General features: G+C 39.8%; 1 protein-coding gene across 3 annotated transcripts in view; it reads left to right on the top strand.

Annotated features, from left to right (window-relative positions):
- The window catches only part of lrp4 (LDL receptor related protein 4), a 142,460-nt gene that overhangs the window by 35,970 nt on the left and 78,899 nt on the right, over nt 1–27,591 (top strand). For all 3 annotated transcript variants that reach the window (XM_003214616.4, XM_008104902.3, XM_062963990.1), the window contains exon 2: nt 19,761–19,907. In XM_003214616.4, coding sequence (XP_003214664.1) covers nt 19,761–19,907 — 147 coding nt within the window. The remainder of the gene's footprint in view (nt 1–19,760; nt 19,908–27,591) is intronic.

The following is a 27,591-nucleotide window of genomic DNA, read 5'->3' as shown; positions in this document are numbered from 1 at the left end:
TGACCAATACCTGGTCCCCTTGACCTAGTTGCATCTCTCTATAAAGATTCCTCTCTTGTCACCTATAAAGTGCTTTCCTTCTTCATTCCAGCCCTCTTGATGTTTTGGATTATACATCCTATCAGTCCAGACAAGCTTAGCCAATGGCCTGGGATGCTGGGAATTGTAGTCTAAAACATCTGCAGGATGTTAAGGTGGGAAATGCTTTTTCAGTGTGTATGTGCACATAATGTGCGATTTGGCTTTTAGAAGATGCATTTGGCAGTCTTCCTAATCTGGGTTAATTTTCTTTGTCTTTCCATGTTTGCCATCAATGTGTAGGGCTTGTTTCTTGTTAGACTAATACTTGATGATTGATTGCATGAGCAACATCTCCTGTTTGTATGGTTGGATGCAGAGGGTCATATCTGAATGTGTTTCTTTTCTGGACCCAGCTTTTTCCCCTCCCTTTCCTATTTAGTTTTGTGTTGTAGCAACTGCCTTTTTATTTGAGCCACTTGGTTGGAGTAGAGTATCATTGAACTGTTGGTGGCTTGGTGCTTATGTCCTACTTCTCTCTCAATGATCTGAAATGAATAAATGGGAGAGGATGAAAGGCCACATGCCTGCACACAAAACAACACTGAGTATGAGCTGGGATCCATGTTGATTTCCACCAGGAAGCTGCCTCTCATCAATTATAGTCCCAACTTCCTAAAGAAGAAAAGAGTTTTGTTCCCCCACGACCCTCACTCTCCAGCAAATTCTGCACTTTCTCAAACAGGCAGACCAGTTGTGGAATGGAACAGGTCAGCTGGGGCCTGAGAACATTAGAGATTTTCTTTCGAGGTTTCTGCTTCCTCTGTGCTGTGCAATGGAAAGATGCTAGTCCTTGTCTCTTCATCTCACCTAATAATAATAGCAATTGTAATAAATAAGAACAATAATAAGCATCCCTGAAAAAATATGCTGGTTTTTGGTGCTGCCAAACTGTTGGGTTCCTAAAAAACCCCTCAGTATAAGGTTAAAGGAGACTAAAGAGAACAAAACAAGTCTGGCAACAGGAGGAGATGAATAACACTGGCAGAGACTATTGTTCATGTTAATGCTGCAGCAGGGACAGAGGAGACTGTTCACACGCCATTTTTGGGCATCCTGCTGGGCAGCCAAGGAAAGGGGCATTACAGCTGGTCATGAGATTTGGCTGGCCAGATTGAGTTGGGCTGAATAGGTTTCTGTCCATTTAGTTTGTGCGTGCTTTTAATAGTAGCTTGCTGAATGACTGCAATAGAACCCAATTAAAAGAAGAATCTGAGTCCAACATAGACCACTGCAGACACAAAGTTGTCAGGCTACTAGTATGCATTAGCCTGACCTTAACCCCTTGTCAGCTTTAGAACTTGTTCTTGTCATACATAACATACAGTCACCCACAGAATTAGTGCAGGTCAGTTCATGTTGCTCTAGAACAGTGCTTTCCAAGCTGCTTCAGGTGGTGTACTAGCATTTTTTCTGTGACTAATATGTCAGAGACCCTCTGTCTCTAATGTGTATTTGTCCCCATTGACTACAGCTACAGTATACACCAGGCATGGGCAAACTTTGGCCCTCCATGTGTTTTGGACTTCAACTCCAACAATCCCTAACAGCCAATAAGCTGACTGGGATTTCTGGGAGTTGAAGTTCAAAACATCTGAAGGGCCAAAGTTTGCCCATGCCAAGTATATACTCATATATAAGCTGACCTCATGTGTAAGTTGAGTGTAGGTTTGGGTGCCAAAATTATGGATTTTGATGTCACCTGTAGATAAGTCTAGGGTCAGTCCATAGAGGGGGAAAGCATCAATGTCACCTCCAGAGACCAGCTGCCTCACCACCATATTCCACCCAGGTATTCAAAAAGGCCAGAAGTGGTACAATGGCAGAGAGAGTAGAGGAAGGTTTGTGATTCTTTTAGGTTCCCCTGGAACAGAATAAGCTCTTGCCATTTGCCACTCTACTCAGAGAAAAGGATGGTTCCCTTTCAATAAGAGTTCAGGTACAGTGCTCACATTGACCCGTGGATAAATTACCCCATTTTTTTTGGTTAATCTTTTGACTAAAATTCCTAGACGTATATATGATTATATAGGGTATTATTTTCTTTTGCTCAAAACTCTTCACAAACAGGCATTATTTATTTATTTATTTATTTATTTACAGTATTTATATTCCGCCCTTCTCACCCGAAGGGGACTCAGGGCGGATCACAATGTACATATATATGGCAAACATGCAATGCCATTAGACAAACAACACACAGACAGACAGACACAGAGGCTATTTAACTTCCCAGGCATCCAATTGCTTGCATTGGATGCAACAGTTCATGGACCACCACTTTAGCTAGCACTGCTCTAAAATGTTTAGGAAGAAAACATTATTCTTAATTTACAAAGAACGTCAAATAACTGGCAAAGAGGAATGTTAGTTTACAGAGCAAAGACACACACCAGCCATTTTTGATAACCAGTCTGAGGAACGGGCACATTTAGTTGTGCTAAATAGTGGTCTGTTACAATTGCTTCCTTTACTTTATGATATTTTCATGTTGGGAAAACATATATAGCAAGGACTAACAACTTGGCTTACAAAAAATTGGACTTACAGTCTTGACAATCCCTGATATTTTATGATGGGGCTGGTAGGAGCTGTAGTTCATAATAACCAGAAGGCATTAGTTTGCCTACCATTATGAACAGGATAAAAAGATGGAAGAGAGGTCCGTATTTGTACTTGTGCACCCATGGAACTGAATGGAACCTTTGTATGCAGTAGTTATCTGCTGCAGTGGGAATAAAACATAGAGAAAAGGCATTGGTAGCACATTAAGAGCACACCTGGAGTTCCCTGAGTGACTACAGCTAGAGGTAGAGCAGTTGGTTACATAGACCTTAGTTTCATTCAACAAATTAATTATTTTGAGGAACTGAAATAAATGTCTCAGTTCAAAGCAAAGATCAAAGTAAAGACCACAAATTCTTCCCTTGTGAATGCAGGCAAAGGTGGAGATATTATTTGAAAGCACTGTATAAAAATTACTGGATAAGAATGGCTGGTTGCTGTTGCATGTAATTTTTGACTGCCGTTGATCCCTATTACAAGGTTTTCTGGCAAGAGAAGGTTTGCCTCTGCTTCCCTCTGAGGCTGAGAGAGTGTGCCATGCCCAAGGTTACTCAGTGACTTTCTGTGGCAGAGTAGGATTAAAGCCATAGTCTGCAGAGTTGTAGTCCAGTGCTCAAACTATTACACTACACTGGCTTTCAAGAATGGCCGTACATTCCCTTACAGAATATAATTAAACTTGCTTTAGCCAGTTTTTAAAAATCTGGGACAGAAGGGTTGTTTAACACATTTATTTGCCAATCCTGGAAAACTGCCTGGAGTCTCAAACTTCATCTCCCTAAGTAAAAAAATACTGTGCATTTTCACAGCTTGGTGATTCATCATTGTTCTAGTCTTCACTTGAATAAGAAAAACGAACAACAACCAGAATATGGATAGTGGTTAGCTTGTCCATGTCTCTCTCATTTGCCTTATTTGTCTTTCTGTTCTATCTGAGCAACTTGTTAGTGAACTGCCACTGTTTTTGGAGACTGCCCCATTCATGCCCTTTGCTCCTTCTGTCACTTGTTTAATGTGTTGTTCTTTAGTTTGTTTGTGCTACTGTGGAGAGCAGCTTCCACGCAAGCTACCAGAGCCTTGTGAAAAGGATCTGTCTGCTGTGAAGAACGAGGGAGAAGCGATTCTCACCTTCTTCCCTCCTCTGTTCAGTACTGTTTGGTATTCCAAATGAAAATATGGGTGATGGGGGTTGTGGCAATGGATCCGATCATGGAACACATTAAGAGGCATTCTCTGGCTCTTTTGCCCTCCTTCAAGCCCTGTGAAGGAGACCCCTCCCTCAAACATACACGTGTGTGCCCAGTGGCTTGGAAATGTTTTCTGTAGTGAGGTGAAAAGAGCAGAACACAATTGGGAAGAGAACAAAGATTCTTTGTGGGCTTTGGGAACATTCTTAGAGGGTTTGTTCAATGTCCAGTACACATTTGGGGAGGGTGGGAAATGATGGGGACAGGCCCAGGCTTTTGAAGTGGGTGACATTGCTTGTCTCTGTTAGAAAAGTGGTGTTGCTGATTGCTCCCCATTGGGAGGCGGCACAGGTAGTATTCCATTATTAGCAGGAAAAGGACAGAATGTTTAAGAAATGCCTTTATCACAGTCCTTGTCGAAATGCCTTTTTACTATAACAGAGGGTGCAGAACTTCCATGTGTTAATTTTTTATTAAAAATAACCCCTTAGTTATCAGGCTGTGGTTCATGCATTCCGGATTTTTCAGAAAGAGAACTCCAGCAGATCCACTTATTACATGAGCTTGTTGTATATCAGTTCATTTATGCACAAAGAGATTTGAACACCATAGAACTGCTCTGTAGGCCCTAGCGATGTCTAAAGAAATGTTCTTTCTAGGCCTTTAGCCTGATTCTATTGTCAGTTTCTATCAGTTGCCTACAATTGCACTGAAGGCTAGAGAGAACACTTTTCTATACATTTCTGGGTTCTCCAGAGTAATTCTATGGTATGTTTCAGCTGGAATCACAAGACATTGTTCAAAATTGCATTACACAAAGGGACCTGCAATAGATCCCTTGCACAATACATAGGCTTACTTTATAGAACTAAATATTGATTCAAGTGGGTCTCAAAATAGTTACAAACTCTTGGCCTCCATAAATAGTACCTTTGATATGGAGTAAAGCTTAACACATGGGCAGGCATGGGCAAGTGTTTCTATTGAAAGCCCCCACAATAAATAAAGTTATTTATTGTGATAAAGATCTCACAACCCCTGAGGATGCCTGCCATAGATGTGGGCAAAACATCAGGAAAGAATGCTTCTCGAACATGACCATACAGCCCGGAAAACTCACAGCAACCCATAAATAACGTTGTTTAATTACAGCAAGGGTACAAATCGTCTGGCACTCCAGATGTACTGCAACTTCCAGTTTCCCTCATCATTGCCTATGCTGCTAGTGCCCAAGCACTTTATAACTATACTACTGCACTTTAGTTCAATGTGCCCTTCATACCATCCCCCTCCATCAACCTGGTGGTTCATTTTATTTCATTTTATTTTACCCATTTTATGCTTTTAATGTGTTCTTGTGACTAATGTAATTGTATTGTTTTTATAATGTTGATCTCACTGCATTTTATTTTTGTGATATGCTTGTTGTACTTGTTTGTTTTCGGGCCTTTGTCCCGTGTTAGCCGCCCCGAGTCCCTGTTGGGAGATGGTGGCGGGATAGAAAAATAAAGTAAGTTACTTACTTACTTATTCCTGGAATCTGCAGTTAAACAACATGCAAAGGGATGCATGATTCCCACCCTGGTTACCATTGTGTCAATGACCAAGCATGCAAGGGAAGGACATAAGAAATGAACTGGAAATATGTAGTGATACCATGATCTTTAATAGGGAGATAATATATTATACTTTACTGGTTTGTTGGAAGGAATGTTGCACTAAGGTATGTGGAGAGTTTTGTGGAATTTGGGGGGAAATGGGATATATTCTAATAGTCAATGTGTCCATGAAGTGTAGCCTTGGTTAGAAGGGCTGTGTTGTAACTTCTGCTGTTTCACTCTCAGTAAAATTAAATAGCCTGTGCTTTATATAGAACAGGAAAAAGTACAAACTGACTTGATATGGTGGGGCAATATTTAGTGTGATAATGTATTTACCACCTGGGAGTAATTTTTAAAAGTGCTGGCACTCATTAGTTCTCGTCTGCCTTTCAGAGAATGGTCAGAGGGATGGTAATTAACTTGTTCTAAGTATAGTAGAGTATGTATATTGCAAGATTCCTCCTCTTTGTTTCATTCCATCCATCTCCAAACACAATAGACTAAGTTTTGACTTGCATCTGCACATGTTCATATTTTTTTTGGTGGGATTTAGCTGTGATATATAGAGCTTAGAAATATGTGTGAAAAGTAACTGATTAAAAATAATGTTAATCTGTGTATAGAAGAGCAATATTGTAGTTCCTAATGTTTTCGTGTGGGTAATGTAAAAGTTATCATTTTTGCATGATGAGAACATATACTGCTGTAAACATTTCAGTTTGGAAAGATCTGCTGTTTCTTCTGGGGGATAAAGGGTTGATCAATTTTAAATAAATAACATTAACATGTTGTTAACACAGTACTTTACTAGTTTTTCTTGAGTAACATCCTACTTGGAGAAAATTATGCATTTTTATGTTATATTTTCATTTTTATGTCAGGTTAATCTACAAGCATTCATTGCATGACAATAACTTCTTTCACCTAGATAAAGGTCTTCCCTTCCTTAATTTCTCTGTTTTGCCTTCTCTGGACGCGTGTCTGGTGCGTTATATCTCCTAAGTATCTTGGTAGCTTTGCTCATGTTACCCTCCTATGGCTCTGTCAACATTTAACAAATTTCCCTCCAGTTTTCTTGTTTCCTTTGGCTATGGGTCAACGCAAACTCCCAAAATCCAAAACTAATTCAGGACTCTGAGTAACAGTAGTATTTAACTTTTGGAATAGTGCCAGTCAGTCAGTCAGCCTCTTCATGGAGGTGTAGTTTAATTCCAGCATCAACAATTGTATTGGAACTGGCCTTTCCTTTTTAAGGTTAGCCTTTTAGTAATTTAACAGCCAGTACAGGAGATTGCGACCTGCATCAGCGTGACTGGAGTTTAACTAGGCTTTGTTTTCCAGTAAATGCAGGATGCTGGTTGCACTTCATTTGGGTTAAGAGGCCACGGGGAAGAAAGACAGGCTGTACTTTGATTGCTGAAGTGAAGCAGGAGGCTTTATTTTGATTTCCTGAGTTGAAGTGTGGAAATCCTGACAAACAAATGTGACACTGAATTGGTTTCCATATGGTTTGCTTAATTATGTGTTTAGTAGTAGTGTAAGCTGGTGAGAGTGGGAGTCTGAACCTCACACTCATGTGACATGCTTGTGTGTACACCTGGACTGGAAACTGAAATGAGAATGAAGCTTCAGAGAAAAACGATCCTCTGCTTAAGCTTCATTCCTCATTTCAGTTTTCTGCTTTGTCTCACAGTCCAGGTGGATGCATGTCACATGAGTTTGAGTTACAACAATGAAGAATAATTCTAATGGTTGATGTGTACACCATTCAATGGCTATTGCAGTGCCACTGAGTAATTAAGAAGAAGAATTACTCCCCAGGGTGGAGTTGTAGAGGTGATTGGTTTTGTCCTAGCTGACAATTCCTTGGGTTTCAATAAAGATTACTACTTTGCCATAGATCCCCAACATGCATGATAAAATGTATATGTGTGTATGCATTCATGTGTACCAGTTGAATTGGCATTAAAGTGAAGATAGAAATTGGCATAGAAATTAAAGTGAAGATAGAACCAGCCAGCACATGGATCTAAATATTTGCTTCCAATGAGGTCTACAGCAGTGTTTCTCAAATTTTACTCCTCCAGTTGTTTTGAACTTCAGTTCCCACAATTCCTAAAAGCTTGTAAGCTGGCTGGGATTTCTGGGAACTGAAGTACAAAACACCTGGAGGAGCAGTGTTTGAGAAACACCAGTCTAGAGGAAATGGTTTGTTCTCTGCTCAAGAAAAACTGGGGAATAATCTGATAAATCCTTTCTAACTATGAATAGGTGGCCGTAGCCCGGGAGCAGCAGGTGTTGAGGAAGGATACTTCATGAGCCATCTAGAGAGCAGGCAAGGTGTGGGTGGGCTGAACAAGGCTGATCTTCTTGCTTGGATGGCTGCTCTGTAGTAGCCTTACTGCCAAATTGCTTGTTTTCCTTCTGGCAGCTCTACTGGAAACGTCTGGCCCCATGTGAACCCCATAGAAAGTATTTATCATTGTTGGTTTCCCCCTCCTCCCACAAAATGCTGTCTAGGGTTCCTTTTACTTTCAAGTCTTAATTTCTTCCAGTTTTCTGGTAAGCAGTGGGGGATCTATGATGACATTGTGGTGAAGTGGTGCCCCTGGTTTGATGAGTCTGGCTTAGTTCTGCCGTAGTCAGCCCAGTCTGGGCAGTTAATAATCTCTCTATTTTGCTCATTCTTTGCGGGGAAACATAATACTATATGTGTTTGGTTAGATGTTTTTTAAAAAATTATAGAGCCATTCTATTTCCCAAGATAGCGGCATTTATCTTGTGGTTCTGCTTTTGAAGTTCCTGGGCTTGTGTGGTTGTAAAATAGACATTTCTGCTTCATTTTGCCACAAAGCCACACTCCCTGTCCTTTCCTTGCTGAGAGTATTCCTTTTGCATGGTTAAGGTCACTGTGGCTTGTTTTCCCAGACTCGAGTAGAAGAGAGAACAGCAGCAAGGGAGCTGTATTTCACAGATATTTCTAAAATGGAGAGCTTCATAATACTAAAATGAACCTTTGCCTGACTCTTTCCATAAAAGAGGTCTGGTTCAGCTTCTGCTGCTTAAGTCACAGTAATAAAAAATGTCATATTGCAGCTCTTGAATCCTCAAAAATGTTACATTGAGATTGAGCTCTTGTCTTCTTCCCATTATCTGGCTTGGCAATTGCAGCCCCACTTATGAAGAGGGATTTTCCTTGTAATATAAAAGGTTAGTACAGGATCCTGCCTAGTAATGCAAAAACATGGGTTCCAGTGCATATCCAGAATTCATTGTGATGAATGAATTCATTGATGATAATTTATTAGGAGGATCCTTGAGGGAAGTAATCAGACTCTTAACCTCCATTTTTTAATGTCTGAAGTCTAGAAAATTTGAACATAATGTGACAGATGAACCCATCTTATTTGTAAGCCTAGACCTGCACTGCAAGTCAATTTTAACTCCAAAGGATTGTTCCTTTTCAAAAGAGCTTAATTTTGGAGTGCATATTCAAGGAGAAAGCAGAGGTTCCATGTGTATTCGGTCTGCCCAAAAGAGTGCCTAATGCAGTCTGTGGGGCACTGGTGAGCTGTCTGATGACTCCCTTAGCCATGGAATCACTATAGTTTCACTTATCCACACTCAAAACAACAACAAACCACCCCCACCCCGAAAGTGTTTGCGGGTGTCTCTAAGCACCCCCCCCCCCCCCGGTGCAATTCTATGATATGCTTCCAGCCCAAGTAGAGCCAAAATACAGGGTTTGCTATTGTCCAAGGTTTGGTTATCCACTGGGAGTATTGGAACGTTTTGCCTGCAGATATAGGGGTTGTACTGCATAAAGGTATGTTATAGATTCCGACATAATTTTGTCTCCAGATGATGTGAAATATTATATTGAAGGTGTCAAAACATGATGGGCTGAGTGAAGAAGTTGGTTAAGAGCTTGCAGTTGGAACTGAAATCCATTCCCTCCAATATACATGTACTGTAGTCAGTATGTAAGTAACGAAGGGCTGTTCTTCACACTTTGATTTATCTGGGATCCTTAAGATCCATGCAATTAGAATACTTATTCAAACAGCCAACGTTCATAATACTGGTTTTGTTCAGGACAGAAAGGGGGAGAGATAATAGTTTGAGAAGCAGAGTTCGTTTTAATGTCAGATGACAAACTTGAAATTAGTTTTGACAGATTGTTTCCTAATTTTTGCATCTGACTCTAATCTTTAAAGTTGAGACTGTGAACCTAAAACATTCCCAGATCCTTGGCTTAATTGTGATGTTGGCATTTGTAGCCTGTGTCCTTTAGTTGGGCTATGGCGAGTAACTGGAATATTGATTCCAGTAGAGTTTTATTGAATATAGTTGATCTTCTATATCCAGTGTTTGAATCCACAGATTACATGAACCATGGTTTGAAAATATTTTCTTTTAAATTTCAAAAAGCAAACTTAGGTTTCAGCATTTTATATAAAGGATGATATGATGTATTTGGTGAGTATGTTGCACTTTGTGTGGGCTTAGTGGTGTGAGCTATTTCAATTTGACTGGAAATATCCAAGTAGTTTCTAGAGTGAATGGCAGTTCATTGAGTGATATGCCTGATAAGATCCCAGGTGTCAACCATTTGCCATTTGGGTGGTCTAAATGTTCTTGTAAAATAGCACTGCTCTAAAGAGCACTGCATGTTGGAAAATTCCCGACAAGACTTTGTAGCTTGAATGTGAAAATCTATCTAAAGTTTAAATGTGTTTTTAAGTCTCTTTGAAGAGCCATTGAGTTGTTTCCAATGTGCTATGTGATACTGTGAGACAATCATTTTTAAAAAAATATGTATATACAGGTCAATCATCAGGAAATGCACTTGGTAAGCAGGAAATAACAGTGTCATCACCATCTAGGCCTATTTTATCTGCAGTACAGGGAGCAATCAGATGAATCTGACCTCTGTGGCTAGGGACAGATATATAGTAATGAGAAATCTGTCTGCAAACCTGGACTGAGTCCAGTGCCTTGGATGTAAGTATCAAAATATCAGAGTAGAGGCAAATAATTGTGGCTTGAGATCAGAAGAGGGGAGTCTGAACACCAAGTGCCTTTTTGGAGTGTGTTGGAAGTTCAGTGGCTGTAGACAATCAACACAATTTTGCTTGAAGGATGCATGCCAGGCCACTAGAAAGGGGGGAAACCACTTCTCGCCAACTAAGTCTACCAACATGCTGTGTTGACTCAGAGCCATAACGTTAGCTCCAGATTTTCAGAAGCATGATTCATGCATGAGTTATGTTTAGAAAGCTTGACATTTAGTATACAATGTATTTCAACATGCAAAACTGTTACCTTTTGGAACAAGAGTTTTCAACCTTTTTCCTGACTTGGGAAGTAAATCTGATTCCTATAATCTTGTCTTTAAGCTTCCTTTTTAAATCCATACAGATTCCTGTAAAATGCCAACTGTACAACATGGATTCTAAGCTCTGAGCAGGTGGTGCCAATAAACCTTCCTTCTTCAGCCTGTTGCCATCTAGATATCCTTAACTACAGTCTTTGTCTCCTCTATCCAGCATGACTCATGTTGGAATAGGATGGTGAGTCTTGTAGTCAACACATTTGAAAGGCACCAAGTTGAAGAAGGATGAGTGTGGTCCATCTTTATCAGTGAGTACGTGAAATGATATGTGAGTAGAATTTATCTGTTAAAACGTTTTGTCATAATGGAAAAGTCCAGGTTGTTTCAAAAAGATGGACCTGATTTCAGATTGCAGATTTCAGATTGCAGATCTCTTCAACCACAATCCACCCATGAGTAAAACTCTTACCACTTGAAAGGGTAAGCCACATGATTTCAAATGATTACTGCTAGAGTCCTCTTTCAGTGCACAAACAGTCCCTTGCCTCAGTCATTCCCTAGATGATGATCCCACTACATAAGGCTTAATGAGATATTATCCATTTTTGGAGTTATTTTTTAGAATTATTTCTGGCTCAAAATGGTTAGCAAAACTTGATAACCTAGTAAATCGTTTGTGACCTTTCGTGTTACTGTAACATGTTGTCATCATGAACTATACTGCCTTGAAATTGGATCCATCATTTTGAAACACCCTTTATATGAGCAAACATTGTTATAGCAAATGAGAGGGAAACAATGTAAGCAAGGTAGAGATAATTAAGATTAGTTCTATAGTAGCCTTTTGACTACTTTTAATGGCGCTCCATGTAGTCATGTCGGCCACATGACCTTGGAGGTGTCTACGGGCAATGCCAGTTCTTTGGCTTGGTGCTTAATTTGTAAAATCATAATGAAATGTGACATTTAATAGGCTTTTCCGTAATCCCTCCTTATTATCCAAGATATTTGCTTATCCAAGCTTCTGCTGGCCCGTTTAGCTTTGATAAGTGAGACTCTACTGTAATAGTAAACCTTATTAAAACAAATAACTTCTGATATAGAATCACTCTGGAGGACCTAGAAAATGCCTCGTAAGAACACCTGTCTAGAATTTCTAGGTCCTCTAGCACAACGCTGTGATCACCTTCCAGTGGAATCATATCAAAGCACTGCACTGGAGGACCCCTGAAATGTGTAGAGAAAACATAATCATTTGGATGTGGATGAGTTAAGACTGGGGCTACTGATCCCACAGATAAGGGTGTAGTACTATAATGAAAGAAAGCAAAAAGGCTATTGGATTTGACAACATCATTGTTAGTAACGCTGCCTGCTATATGGCACAGAACAACGGGTAGGTATTGCCACAGATATTGGGAATTGGGTGGGATTTTTGTCCTTGTGATCCTCCTGGAGCAGCCTGCTAAAAGTGCCAAAGCAATCCCCACATTGGAGTGGATGAAGACATTTCAAAAATATAAAGACACTTTACATTTATATGTTTAGCGATGATTACAATGGATTTAAAAGCTGGCTAGCTACCCTTGGAGGCTCCATCTCTATTTGAGGGCAGAATGCAGTCTGAGAAGTCTGTAGGTCAAAAGTAAGCATTTTGAAGAAAATGCCTGCAGATCAGATAAAGATTCATGGTTCTCACATCTCAATTTCATCTTAACATGCCTTGTTTTTTGTCTTAAACTGTGACTTTGACTATGCTTTCTTTTGATTTCATTATAATTTCCTTTCCAGTAATGATGCTGTTCTAGTCTCACTTGTTTGGTAGGAAGCCTAAACAAACTCAGTGAGACTTATTTCTTATTAAACAGATTTGAATTGGATTGAAACCAAATTAAGATTATAGTATCAGTATTCCTAAATGTGTATCTCTTGACAGATATGTGTTATATTGCTTGCTGCTCCATAAAAATAAGCGTAACTTAATTCTAAATTTCCTGCCTTTTATCCTATTTTGCTCCTTCTCAAGCATTTGTTTCCTTTTCTACTTCAGTATTGGCTCCAGGCCTCTCAGTGTGTATGAATTCCCACTTTCCAGGTCACTAATGAAGATGTTTGAAAATAATGGATCTAAACACAGATCCGTGTCTTTCTAATCGCTCCATCCCTCCTGCAGTTTTGGTACATTGCCGTTTCTCATTACCCTTTGTTTATGGCTCTTCAGCCAGCTTTTGACTTGTGTGTTAAAATTTGAGCCAATTATCATTATTTTTCTTAATAGCATTCCATGATATATTTTTTCATTCCCACAAAGGTCTCTAAAATATTTGTCATACTGTAATGTGTTTGTTTTAAAGATGAATTGTCCAAGATGTTTAAAGGGAGGTTCTTCTGAAATATCATAGCACTTAGAGTAGGTTTGATCTAGAATTCTAATCATTTCCTTATTTATTTATTTTAATAAATTTGTATTTCACTATACTACCCCTGGTGGCACAGTGTGTTAAAGCTCTGAGCTACTGAACTTGTGGACCAAAAGGTCCCAGGTTCAAATCCCAGGAGCGGAATGAACGCCCACTGTTATCCCCAGCTCCTGCCAACCTAGGAGTTCGAAAACATGCAAATGTGAGTAGATCAATAGGTACCGCTCCGGCAGGAAGGTAACGGCGCTCCATGCAGTCATGCCAGCCACATGACTTTGGAGATGTCTATGGACAACGCCAGCTCTTCGGCTTAGAAATGGAGATGAGCACCAACCCCCAGAGTCGGTCACGATTGGACTTAACGTCAGGGGAAACCTTTACCTTTACCTATACTACCTTCAATGGTATTCAGGACTGCTTATAGTAAAATCATGCAATGACATAAAATGAATAAAAGCGTAAAAATGACTTAAAACCACATCAGTAATAGGAAAATTATTCATTTTTGTAGAAAATAAATAATTAAACAATGCCTTTGCCTGTTGACTGAAGAAGAATATGGAGGAAACCAGCCTAGGTACAGGTAAAGGTTTCCCCTTAACGTTAAGTCTAGTCGAATCCGACTTGGGGGGTAGTGTTCATCTCCATTTCTAAGCTGAAGAGCTGGCGTTATCCGTAGACATCTCCTAGGTCAGTGGTTCTCAACCTGGAGTCCCCATATGTTTTGGCCTACAACTCCCAGAAATCCCAGCCAGTTTGCCAGCTGTTAGGATTTATGGGAGTTGAAGGCCAAAAACATCTGGGGACCCCAGGATGAGAACCACTGTCCTAGGTCATGTGGCCGGCATGACTGCATGGAGCGCTGTTACCTTCCTGCCGAGGCGGTACCTATTGATCTACTCACGTTTGCATGTTTTCAAACTGCTAGGTTGGCAGAAGCTGGGGCTAACAATGGGAGCTCACCCCGACCCGCAGATCTGAACCGCCAACCTTCCGGTCAGCAAGTTCCTTAACTTAGCGGTTTAACCCACTGCTCCACTGCAGCCCAACCAGCCTAGACTTACCCCTTTTTGAGCATTGTACTTTGACTCTAGAGACCAGGGTTCGATTCCCTTTTTGGCCATGGAAGTGCACTGGGCTGGTCACATACCCCCAGAAAACCTTGTGATAGGGTTGCCATGAAGGTACACAACACTTGGTTCACGTATGCATCATCCAGCAGCCAAATCATTACTGCAGTTTGCATGACCTTATATTGTGAGCAAAGAGCAAATGTCAGGCAGAACATGTCCTGTCAACACTTTCATGGAAAAACAAGATTTTTGAGTAAGGGTCATATAGTTAAGGGATTTTTAGGGTCTTTAAATAAAATATTCAAGAGCTGCTCCATTAGATAACAGTAATTGTAAGAAGCCCACCTCTTGTGATCATACTAATTCCTCAGAATGTGGTGGGACTAAAAGGAAATCTCCCAAAGGTCTCAAAGTGAATATGGTACTTCAAACAGCTTGAGCCCACATCATATTAGTTACATTTATATCCCACTTTTCCTTCAATGAGCTCCGGGCAATTTTCATGGCTGTTTTGCTCCTTGTTTTATTATTGTGGTCTTCAGTCTTATTACAGTGGAATCTCACTTATCCAACATAAACGGGCCGGCAGAATGTTGGGTAAGCAAATATGTTAGATAATAAGGAGGATTAAGGAAAAGCCCATTAAACATCAAATTAGGTTATGATTTTACAAATTAAGCACCAAAACATCATGTTATACAACAAATTTGACAGAAAAAGTAGTTCAATACGCAGTAATGCTATGTAGTAATTACTGTATTTACGAATTTAGCACCAAAATATCACGATGTATTGAAAACATTTACTACAAAATGTGTTGGATAATCCAGAACGTTGGATAAACAAGTGTTGGATAAGTGAAACTCTACTGTACTTGCAAAATCTCTCCTTAGTCTTATTTTTTTTTTAATTGGGTGAGGAAAATGTAATTCTTTGTGTAGTATTGCCAGGTCTTTAATTCTGAATGACAGTGTATTTAGATAGACATTTCAAATAATTTCTGCATTAACAATGTTAATTGTATATTTAGTACAGCATTCCCTCACCTACTGTTCTTCGACGGGAGAACTGGGAGTTGTAGCTCACTGGATCCGAAGGGCACCAGATTAGAAAGGACCGAGCAATAATGGCTATTTTTTTTCTAAAACTAGTAGCAGCTTTCAGTGAGTGCTGGAAATGTTAAGCCATTTTCTAGTCATTTGCTTGCAAAGCAAATTGTTAGGAGCCCTCCTTTTCCTTATTATTATTATATGTTAAAATTTCTTATCCCTTTTCCTCCAAGTGGTACAAATTGTGCTATGCTGAGATTTACTGCTTTCTACACCCCGTTCTTTTATCATGGAAAAATACTTTCCTCAGGTTCCAGTTAATCTTTAGAGCATGTGTGATTGTTGCCATTTATGCTTACTCAAGTTGTAAGGCTTATCTGCCCATTATAGAATTGCTGTATTTCTTGTTCTCATATGTATAAATTAGACCTTTAAATTTACTCGACATGTTCCTATACTTTTTAAGGAATTAAAGGAAAACTTTTCAGCATCAAAATATTGTGCATTAGAGTGTAAAATAGAAGACTGAAGGCGAGGGTACGGCTGCGACTTGTCCTTGGTGCCAGGAAGGAGTTGAATCATTTCTAATCAGAATAGTAGTTCAAAGGAGCCTCCTCTTTTCTATTTCCCATGAATGTGTGTATATAATAAATGCCAATGGCAAGACTGATTGTGCAGGACTTGCATTTATAGAATGCTTGACTTCAAATGCCACTGGTTCCAGAGCCTGCAAGATAAACCAGCCTTAGAGCCATCCTTTACGCTGCCTTGCATCTTTTATATTTTAGAAATTGTGTGTTAAAATTTCTTATCCCTGTTTACATATCATTGTAAATGGAAGTTTGCTCCAAGCTTCTCTTAGATTAGTCCGGAAATGGAACATCACAAAACTATTATATATGTGATTACTAAGATTATATTTGTGTCACCATCACCAAAGAATGATTAAGGAGCCACGATGACACAATGGATTAAACCCTTATGCCAGCTGAACTACTGACCCGAAGACCCAAAGGTCGACAGTTCAAATCTCTGAGATGGGGTGAGCTCCCATCTGTCAGCTTCCCATGCAGGGACGTGAGAGAAGCCTCTCCCACAGGATGGTAACACATCTGGGCGTCCCCTGGGTAACGTCTTTGTAGACGACCGATTCTCTCACATCAGAAGCGACTTGCAGTATATTCTCAGTTTGCTCCTGACACGATTAAAAAAAACAAGGAATGGAGTGCAATATGGAGCGGTGGTCCTTGACACTTACGTCCACAAACATCGCATCACCATGTATAAGTAGTTGGCATTCTAGTCAAGTGTCAGATTCCTGGCGGCCAAAAGACCCACAGTTGCAATTAGTTCTGCTTCTTTGACTATTAGCCTAACTTGGTGGGCTGTATCAGTGAATGATGTTTCTACTATCCTCCAAACATATAAGTGCATCGTGGCCTTCCCAGTTTCTGTCACAGAAACAGAGTTTTCTGTTTAAACAATGGGTCAGCAAATCCCTCTATTAAGACTGGATTAACTGTTCTTTTCTTCAGTGGGAAACTGCTACTGGAGGGTCAAATTGGTTTTTCAAAAGATAATGAAAAAGAGCAAATACAACTGCAAACATTTACTACAGTTCTTTCATAGGAAGGGCATCTGTTGCAGAAGAGGGGATCATTCTCCTAACTAACCTATACATGGAACTTCAGTCACCATCACCTACTGGTTAGATGAGGCAGTTCTCTAAGGAAGACAGACCAGTGAGTAGAGTGGGTCCTCAGTATGTCCCATTCTACACAGTGACATAGTAAAATGGCATACCTTATGTAAAACAGTGAACAACTCAAATGAGTGTCAGAGAGAGCCTGAGGGTCTGTGAAATCATGAGAGTCTATAGCAGGGAATGCTTATACATCAGCACCATGCTTCATGTGCATCCAAATCAAGCTTGATTTATTGGAATTTCCTTTCTGAATATTTTTGAGATGTGGTTGCTTGACTCCATGGATGCAGCATCTGTAGATATGTGTGATTAACTGTACTGCTGTCCTACAGTGGTGATTGACTGCTAATGCTGCTGAAAAATCTGTGGAAACTAGAGCAAAACAAAGCCTCCTGTAAGATAATACTTGGAGTGGACATGACGGAGCAGCTCCTTTTCCACTGATGCATGTAGACATAAGAAATCCATTGGTAGATTGCTTAATGTTTTGCAATGTTCTGACTTAACAGCTAAACAATCTTTCCTTTTTTTCATTGTCCAGCATTCAAAACCATACACTGAAATTAGAAGTACTACCAGTATTGCTTCTGGTACCGATTACATATCACTGAGTTGAGTCATGTGCTCAGTATTACCATGTTTCTTAATTCTTAGCATGTGTCCCCGTGAAGCACTAGTTTACATAGTCTAGCTGCTGGACCTCAAACTTCTTGTTAAAAACAGTTCACAGGGTTTTTAAAAATGCACATACAGAGTAAATCTTGTAGACATAAAGTCTGCCTGCCACTAAGAAGGTAATACAGTTCTTAGTTAGCAGTTAATAAAATTGCCTTGTGTTCTGACAACTTCATGCTAGTGAAATGTTTCAGCTTCAGAGATGGTAATGGCTATTCCCAATTTAGACTCTGGAGCAACACAAATAGCACAAGAAACTGTCTTGACATGATTATGGGAAGAGTGCATATTATCCCCTTAATCACTTGCTTTGATTTCCTAGGTGACCTGACTTCCGGCTCATTTCCAGATCTCCTCAGTTGACAGGAGCTGGAACATGAGACAGTGAAGAGGATTCAATGCACGGATCCTGCCCTGAGTTTCCGAAACACTTTAGTAGCCTGTCACATACCCGCTAATTTTAGAGACAGAGCTCACTTGTAAGGAATTTGACTTGACTCAAGTCTGTTTGTACCCATCTTCGCATTTCTCTTCTCCAGGGAAAGCATCAAACATATATCCCATTTTGACTAGAATATCATTAGGAATCCATAAGTATAAATTTTTAAAAAAAATCTGAAGAAGAAAATCTGAAAAAAATTAATGGCACACTTGGTGGGGAGCTGCTACTTTGTGAATGAGAAATGATGCCATTCGCACTGTCGATTTGGGATGTAGTTTTGTGCAGTTTGATTCCAGTTATGTATGGTTTGGGAATAGGTCATGGGAGTAAATCAGCAAGTCTTTTTAAAAGTCTTTACAATTTTATGTGCTGCATAGCTGAACCATTTTGAATAGGAAAAGTAAATGCATGGATTTCATATCTGTATCTACAAATCTTTGTAGGCTTGTAGTTCTGGCACAATTCGGCAGTGAATTCATTCCAGGTGATTGTCTAGACTCTGAAGATGCATGAAATATAGAGGAATGAACCCTATCATCAGATGAGGCTCAGCACCTTGAAAAGCTCCTTTAAACTTCAGGTTAAAAGTCAAACTGGATTCACTGCTCCAGTGTCATGGAACCACAAGTCTTTACTGCTACAGCCATTGGTTAATGCTAAGCTCATTATACATAATCATGTATAAAATGTGTCTTAAGAATTGAATCCTAAGTGAAGGCTGTCGTAATACTGGGAAAAGAGGGTCCAATCTAAATTTTCCCCACATGCAGCTTTATCACTATTCCCATTTTGTCACTTCAAATGACATGTAGGCATATTTCAAGCTTTGAGATCAGGTATATCCCTGAAGTTTGCCCATAATTTTTACTAGAAGCCAAATATCAACAAGTTGGAGTCAAATGCAAAATAATGAAGAATGTGTTCAATCTGCTGCAAAATGGTGATTCGAGGAGTTAGCTGGGCATTGATTTATATGAGCCAAATGCTGAGAATGACCTTTCTGTAAAAGGTCAAATCTATACCTGAGTTCAGACTATAGAATAGCCAAATTTAGAAGCAGAGATGACACCCCTTTTGCTAGTATTAAACAATTTAGAGCCATACATTCTAGCTGATTTAGTACAGATCTACAAGTCACCTTATTTCTACACACCCTTAGTTTTAGCATGGGCATTTAGTATATTGTTCTTTTAGTGTAAAACTGTAGATTTTAAGAATGCATATCTGCTTACCTTCCTACTTTATTTTAAACTCCCATATGTCCGCTCAAGGAATTTAAAAACATATCAAATAAGGTGCCCATTTTTGTGATGATAAAAGATGAGAGCGCAACTAGAGAGGGATTTGTTTGTGAAGACAATATTGGGTTGAACTGCTCCAGATACCTGGCCATGGTACTGATTCCTATGTTTTTCTTCCTTTGTTTCCAAATGATTGCATTTAGTTGTTGCTTCCAGTCAGTTGCATCTCAGGAATCTAAGACACAGAGACAGTGTGTGCGCGTGTGTGATGTTGTATGGGGTTGTATGTCAGAATATATTTGCAATGTCACTTTCCTCTGTCTGTTTTCATGTACTTTAAAATAGTCTTGCCTTATCTCTAAAGCATGCTGACTGTTTTGTTTCCACAGGTGCAGCAAGCAACACTGAATGTTCCTGTGGACGCAACCACTTCACCTGTGCAGTTAGCGCCTTTGGTGAATGCACTTGTATTCCTGCTCAGTGGCAGTGTGATGGTGACAATGACTGCGGGGACCATAGTGATGAAGACGGCTGCAGTAAGAAAATAATCTTTTATTGTGAGGGAAGGCAAGAAGGAGGAGAGAGGGAGGAATTGGAGCTGAAGACATCTTCAATATACAGTGTTCCCTCACTTATTGCGGGGGTTAGGTTCCAGGACCACCCGCAATAAGTGAAAATCCGCAAAGTAGAGACACTATATTTATTTTAATATTTATACATTATTTTAGTCGTTATACACTATTTTAAGTCTTTATCAGCCAATCGTGTGTTGATAAATCGCCTCCTCCTCCTCCTGTTGCCGCTTGGGCTCCTTTTCTCTCCCTTTGGCTTCTCCTTCCTCCCTTCCTTAGGCTGTAAATTGTAATTTTTTATGATTTATAATGGTCTTTTAGAGTTTATTGAAAAACCGCAAAACAGCGAATCCACAAAAAGTGAACTGCGAAGTAGTGAGGGAACACTGTACACTGGTTCTAACATGAAGATGTTCTCTTTTTTGCCATTGTCCAGTCTTATAAACACTTCAGCAAAGCCAGTGATGATGTTAAAAAGAAGCACGTTGAAACATGTTCTGTTCTTCAAGCATCAAATCCTTTTATTATTATTTAATTAAATGCTATTTACATTTGACAAAGGAAAACAAAATGGTGTTTGCGATTGGGGTGTGTGTTGCTTCAAAATCTGTCAGGTGTAGGTCATGGTGGCTGTGTGAGGTGACAGTTCTGGCGTAATTCAAGATTGCTGCTTACTCACTGGCCAGTCCAGTTGCTGATAGAGAAGGAAAATGTGCCTGGCATTGCAGAGCAGTTTAAAAGGGCCAACAGTATGCAAGAAGGTTGGGAAATATAACCTTAAAAAGGGTTGGATGACAATATGGGGAGTGAGCAGAATCCATTATTTGGAGCTTAGGGAAGAGAGACAGGACAGATATGGAAATAGAAGTGAAAGAGACAGTTTACCTGGGGAATAATTGGATAAGAGTATCTGAAAAAAAAGAGTTGCAAATTTGGACTTGAGTCAGAAAATCTTTAAATTATGCAGAGTTTCATCTCAGTAGGTTACACTACTAAAGCATTACCTTGCTATGCTAGCCATTCTACCAATTCCCAGGGCCCCTATAGCTGCAATAATTGTTTCCTTTAGCTATGTAGGGTTGATTTTGACTTATGGTTACTCTATGAATGAAGAGACCTCCAACTCTCCCTGTCATCAACAGACCTGCTCACATCTTGCTGTGGCTTCCTTGGTTGAGTCTGTTCTCTTATAATGACTCCTCCTTTTCCTACTGCATCCTAACTTACCAAGCCTTATTGTATTTTCTAGTGAGCCATTCCTTATGATGTGGCCATTTTGATATACTTAGGGAGCGAGTTCAAGAGGTGGGGGGCAACCACGGAAAAGGCCCCCTCTCTCGTTCCCATCAGCTGTGCTTAAGATGGGAGTGGGACCAAGAAAAAAGTGTTTAAACCCTTGTGCCGGCTGGACTGCTGACCTGAAGATCTGAAGGTCAGCAGTTCGAATCTGTGAGACGGGGTGAGCTCCCTTCTGTCAGCCCCAGCTTCCATACGGGGACATGAGAGAGGCCTCCCACAGGATGGTAACACATCCAGGCATCCCCTGGGCAACATCTCTGTAGACGGCCAATTCTCTCACACCAGAAGCGACTTGCAGTATATTCTCAATTCACTTCTGACACAATTAAAAAATCAAACATTGTTTAAATGTTTTCATCGAATAAAACAAACTATCTTAAAAATGGCTGTTGAAAGCTATGTTTTATGTATCGAGTAATGATTCTTCAAGATGAAATAAGTGATAACTTATTTCACTCTTAAGTTTTAGAAGAGCAAAAATCTTCCCCACAGGTCTCTGGTTCTTGTCCTCCAACAGCAGCAGAACACCTGTCACAATAATGCCAGAACAAAAATGGGTTCTTCTGCATCCAACTATACATAGAAAGGAAATCCCAAGGTGAACATATAGTTTACCAGTATAAAGTAAACTGTGAAGGCTTATATCTCAGATTTTGAACTAAGGAGCAATGGTTCATATAATGAAAAAACAGGTAGAAAATGAATTCAGCTTATTTTTAAAATGTATTTATTTATTTACCTTGTTTATACCCCGCCTTTCTCTAATCCAAGGGGGACTCAAGGCAGCTAGAAACCTATTGGTAGTTTTATCTAGAATAGACTGACTGAGATTTTTGTATATATTAATTCACGGTCAATTTAGTTTTACTTTTGCAAGAGTATATTAGCTTATATAGTTACACTTAGTTTTCAGTCGTCTTGGCAGTCAGGCTGCTGCTTCTTTCCCTCCTGCTTCTTCTTAATCATTCCATATGTTTAAAAAATTTCAAATTGGCAGTTTTATTAGTGTGGGGAACTTTCATGATAACTGAACAGACAAGGTGGAGCTTTGTGCATGAGGCAATGCTTTAAATAGAAAGAGGAGGAAATAAAAAAGAGCTGGGGGGAGATCTAGAGCTCAGATCAGGTTACATCAATTCTACATAGGCAAAACAGGATTCCTTTCTCCAGAGGGAGGACATGAAAAACAAAGGGAGAGAGAGAACACAGAATAAAAGAGGGAGATCAAACCATACATAAAAGCAACAAAGACACTGATTTCATTTAATGTCCTTACATCTTATATATCTTGTTCTATATAGATTTTCTTTTTTTCCTTGCCAACAATCCCTTTCCCTAGTACTGCTTGGGGTATTTTGAATTCCCAGTTGTGATTTAAATTATTATTTTTACCTTGGCTGGGAGAAAGCTATAAAAGTACAGTGGGAAATTTCCGAAGGTGTTTGTTCTGTCTTATGTGCACGTTATTAGATGAAAACGGTGGTTTTAAGGCAGAGGGCGAAGTAAGGGCAAAGAACCCGCGCTGTAGGAGATACACAACAAGCAGAATGTTCCCATATAATGGAAAGGAGGGGCTGCGTGTGGGTGGAACTGAACAGATGCAGGTCTACAGCCTGAGTGGGAGAAGCACATCTGGCAAAAAAAAAAATACGATAATTGCTTTGTATCGGGTACAAACATCAAACTAACAGTTATCTCAGGTTACCACTTAATTTTCACCTTTGCTGATGGTCCTCAGCTGTGTGCCTGCTCAAGTGCTGTCATGTGGGATTCTTCTAGGTATGATTTCTTAATGAATCTTGGTGAGGTTATGGATCTCACATCACCTAGCAGTTCATTTGTAACTGCTGGTTTTGTCCTATAAACCTACTTACCAGTGCCCTGTGAGACATCTCACTTCTATGCATCAGCACAGAAATGATTAGCAGAGCTGTTTCGAGTGATCAAGGATCTGTTACTATCTGGGCCAAAGGTCACTCAAACAGCCCACTGTGAAGAATTTGCATTGATGAAATTGCTTGGATTCACTTTGATTTAGATGCCAGAATGGATACAGTTTCCATGGGTGTAACCTTGAGCCCTGCTTTTCCAGTGTGTATGGATACCTTTCCGTTTGTGCAGCTTGAAGATGTGGACAGGATCCTTGCAGAGATGAGAGCCACTGCATGTGTAGTAAACTCTTGCCCTCCTTGGCTAATTAACCAGGCTAGGGAGATGAGTGGGAAAGAGAAGTGATTAATGTCTCTACAACAACACAGGATGTTGCCTGAAGAATGCTGTGATGTTACCACTTCTGGAGCATGTAGTGGCTTTGCAACTCCAGGGATTTGTGGATTCGTGGATAAGACAGATTATCCAGATCCGTTCCAGGCTTGGTTATGGGACAGAGACAACTTTGGTCTCCTTGGCAGGTGACCTATGCAGGAAATTGGACAGGGGGAGTGTGCGTCAGTGGTTTCGATACCATTGACCATGGTATCATTCTGTATTGCCTCTCTGTGATGGAGCTCTGTGATGTTGCCCAGGGGATGCCTGGATGGTTTATCATTCTGTGGGAGGCTTCTCTCATGTCCCTGCATGGGAAGTTGGAGCTGACAGATAGGAGCTCACCCTGTCTCATGAATTCAAACCACAGACCTTTCGGTCAGTAGTTCTGCCGTGACCTGCCGGCACAAGGGTTAAACCCATTGCACCACACTTTGTAGTTATTGGATTGTGGAGTCCCTCCGGATTCAGTCTTATCCCCTTGCCATTTAATGTTTTGTAAATCCACTGGAAGAGGTGCTCCTGAGTTATGGGGTCAGGTGTCAGCAATATGTTGATGATATCCCCGGTCTATTAATCTGTAATATATAAAGATAGAGATATTAGGACCTTCCTGTCTCAAATGAGATAAGTTATTTTTGGCCCTGTGTGTGTGAGTATGTCTGTGCTTTCAAGTTGTCTGTCGACTTAGGGTGATCCCATGACTTTCATGGGGTTTTCTTAAGCAAGAAATATTCAGAGGTGGTTTTGCCAGTTCCTTCCTCTGAAATGTGATCTACAGTATTCTGGTATTTCATGGCATTTTCCTATCTAATTACTAGCCAGGACTCTGCTTAGCTTTCAAGACCAGACTGGATCTGGTGCCTTTAGGGTATTAAGGCTTCTTCTGTGCCTAACCCCCACTCTTTGTAGAGTTACACTGCTGTGAACATGGTATAATAAATGTTTTAGCAGTTGTTGGAATAAAGTGTGCTGAGGAGGTGAGTAAAACATCATGTTGCCACTTTTCCCTACAGTTCTTGGGATGCTGACATCCCTGGCCGAAAGAACATAAAATCCAGCAGAACAGAGAACAGTGAATTATGACGTGTCAAAACAAAAACTGTGGAAAATATGGTAGCAAATTATATTAGACAAGCAACCTAAACACTATGAGGGCTTTCCAACAATCAGTGTGGCTCTTTAAAAGCCTCAAGAATTTTGACAGAGCACTTAGTGCTTTTCACACTGCCTATCGTGGATGGATGGATAAACAAATGAATCCATTTTAGGCTTCTTTCCTATATAAAACAAGAATAACATTAAATATATATCAAATTCTATTTTCAGCAGTGGATAAAAAAACAAAACAAAGGAAATTGAGGAAAAGGGGCAATTGGTAGAGTTTGAAGGGCTACCAAACGTTGCCTATGAAGAGGAATAGGGAATGAGAAGTAAAGGTTGGGGTGAGCAGCTAAATGATAAACAGAGAATCCTTATTCATAAAACAAGGCGGGGATTTTCTTGTACTTCCTTTAACTCTAGTGTTCTCCTGTCAGCACCTGTATGTATCTCATTGTCCTTGACAGCCACTGTTAGAAATGTAACAAAATATTCCTCCAAAACAAATCTCTGTTAAATGTTTTTTATATATGAAAGGGCAAAATTAATATTTGTGCTTGCTGGTAAAGAAGTGGAAACCAACTGAATTTTAAAACTGGCCAAACTTCATTAATTACTTTCAGTTAGCAAATGATTAATTGGGATCTGTCAATATAGAGTAACCAACCCTAGGAGTAACTGATCTGCCTAGTTGTTTTAGTGGAAAATGTCTTTCAGGTACTATGCTTATGCCTGAGATTTCTGATGCCAGTGCAGCATTGTGCTAGCCATTTATTTGGCCTCCTAGCAGCTCCCTAGATCTGAATGGAGTCAGTCTTGGGCTAAGCCCATTCACTGTCCTTGGGCTAAGAGTGTTAGAGAAAGCTTACCTTCTGGACAATCTTGATACAGAATGTAGTGCTATGACTCTAACACCAGGAGTTTTTCTTCTTCTATATAATTATTAATGTCCTTGCCTGAACAAAAAGTCAGTGGAGCTTGGAAAGCTTGCATGATGCATTTTGTGATATTTTTAGTTAGCCAAATAGGTATCACTGTTTTGTGAATTTTGTTGTATTTAGCCTCATCCATAGGGCTAAAACTTCAGTTCATCTGGTAAAACTGGAAGCCAGTTCAGACTGTTCAGACTGGGATCTGGTAGTTGTGCCTTCCCCTGGGGAGAAGAGTAATGCTGAAGTAACCAGCCACCAGTGTGTGATAATTAAAGCCCTGGGCTCTTTTTTTCCAGTCCCTTAACAATCGTAGGATTTATTGATTTCCTAGTTTATTTGCCCTTGCCCTTGTTCCCATCTGTTGTTCTATTTTTTTCTTCTTTCCCTGACAGATTTTCTTCCTTAAGGACTTCTTCCCTTTATTATTTGATTTCATTGCTTCAGAGTCTCTGAACTTGTGACTTCTAAGAATCCATTCATGTCCTAGGAGGGAATTAGATTTATAGATAATGGTTAGTTTCCCTTTATTAACAATACAACTTTTTGCCTATCTTGTCTCTGTGTATCAAAGACACTATCAGTTGTAAGATGCATTCTAATTTCAGTACTAGCACATACACACACACACACACACACAGAGAGGCATATACACACACGTACCTGTGATTCTAAGATGCACTCCATTTTTAGATAAGTTTATATGGGTATGAGTATATATAAGGCCCCTTCCACACAGCTGAATAAAATCCCACATTATCTGCTCTGAACTGGAATATATGGCAGTTTGGACTCATAACCCAGTTCAAAGAAAATATTGTGGGATTTTCTGCCTTGATATTCTGGGTTACATGGTTGTGTGGAAGGGCCCTAAGAATCAAAGAAATACAGTGTTCAAGCTGCGTTGACTTTTCGGTTCAGTAGCTAGAGCAGCTCAATTGCTAGACTGATATCACTAACTATTATAGAGCAGAACCACAGAGCTGCTCATCTTTTGAAGGCTTTGTTATCCTTTTTCTCAGTTCACAGTTAACAATTGTTACCTTTAATTCTTATTTTAGGTTTAACAATGAATAGCTAGTTACATATGTGCCAATATTTTGCCTTTTAATTGTTTACTAATTTAATGCATTTATATAATTACTTTATTCCATGATTGAACTTAAAGCATTATACACAGGTTCTAAGGTGGTCTCTGACCCAGGCAGTGATCAGACCCAAATTTGGTTTGCTGTGTGTTCCTTCAGATGCATAATTCCTTTAAGTGTTGGCATAGCAAAATTGATTAATGCCCATGACTTTGCAGTGGCCAAGTTAGTGGGGGATTCTGGGAATTGTAGTCCAACTTCCCCATTTCTAAGCTATGTCAGTATCAAACTGTATCCCTCCTAGTGTGTGTGCTATTTCTCCTATAAAAGATGTCTCTTTGCTGTGCATTTGTCACAAAAGTCTTCCCTAAAAGAGCAAGGAGACCTAAATAAACATAGACTAATTCAGTAAATGGAAAATTTGGAACATAGAGTCATACTTGTTCTTGTCTAAATGTCAGCCTTGATAATTAGATGTTTAGAGAGGAGCAGTTTCTATTTTTCTCCCTTTCATCCTCATATAGGCAATATTTCATGGAATTCATAGTTACAGTGACTAACAGGATAACTGGCTGCCTTTGAAACTTGAAGGACAGAATTGGCCTTTTGAGCTCAAAATGAATACTAGCTGGTTACTGTTCCTCACTGTAATAATGGAAATGTTGGCACATGAGGAACTGTCAGGTGTAACTCTTTCCTTCCTTCTCTTTTAATACAAGTACTTAAAGCCTTTGGATATCTAGGAATTGCTGTTCGTGGAAGGTAGGCAAGAAAAGACAGGATTAGTGTATGCTGTGTCTTTTGTGCACATTAATGTTGATTGTTCATGTACAGAATAGGTCCCCACCCCCACTTGGTTAGATGATTAAGAAGCATTATGAATTGTGTTTTTGGACTTTTATTTCTCAGAATCCCCCAGCCAGATGGCCATTTCTCATGGCCACTGGTAGATTTTAGGAGTTGTCG

This window comes from Anolis carolinensis, chromosome 1, assembly GCF_035594765.1.
Source record: "Anolis carolinensis isolate JA03-04 chromosome 1, rAnoCar3.1.pri, whole genome shotgun sequence".
In the NCBI taxonomy this organism is placed as follows: domain Eukaryota; kingdom Metazoa; phylum Chordata; class Lepidosauria; order Squamata; family Dactyloidae; genus Anolis; species Anolis carolinensis.
The sequence above is the reverse complement of the archived record's forward strand: the minus strand, read 5'-3'. Positions and strand labels throughout refer to the sequence as shown.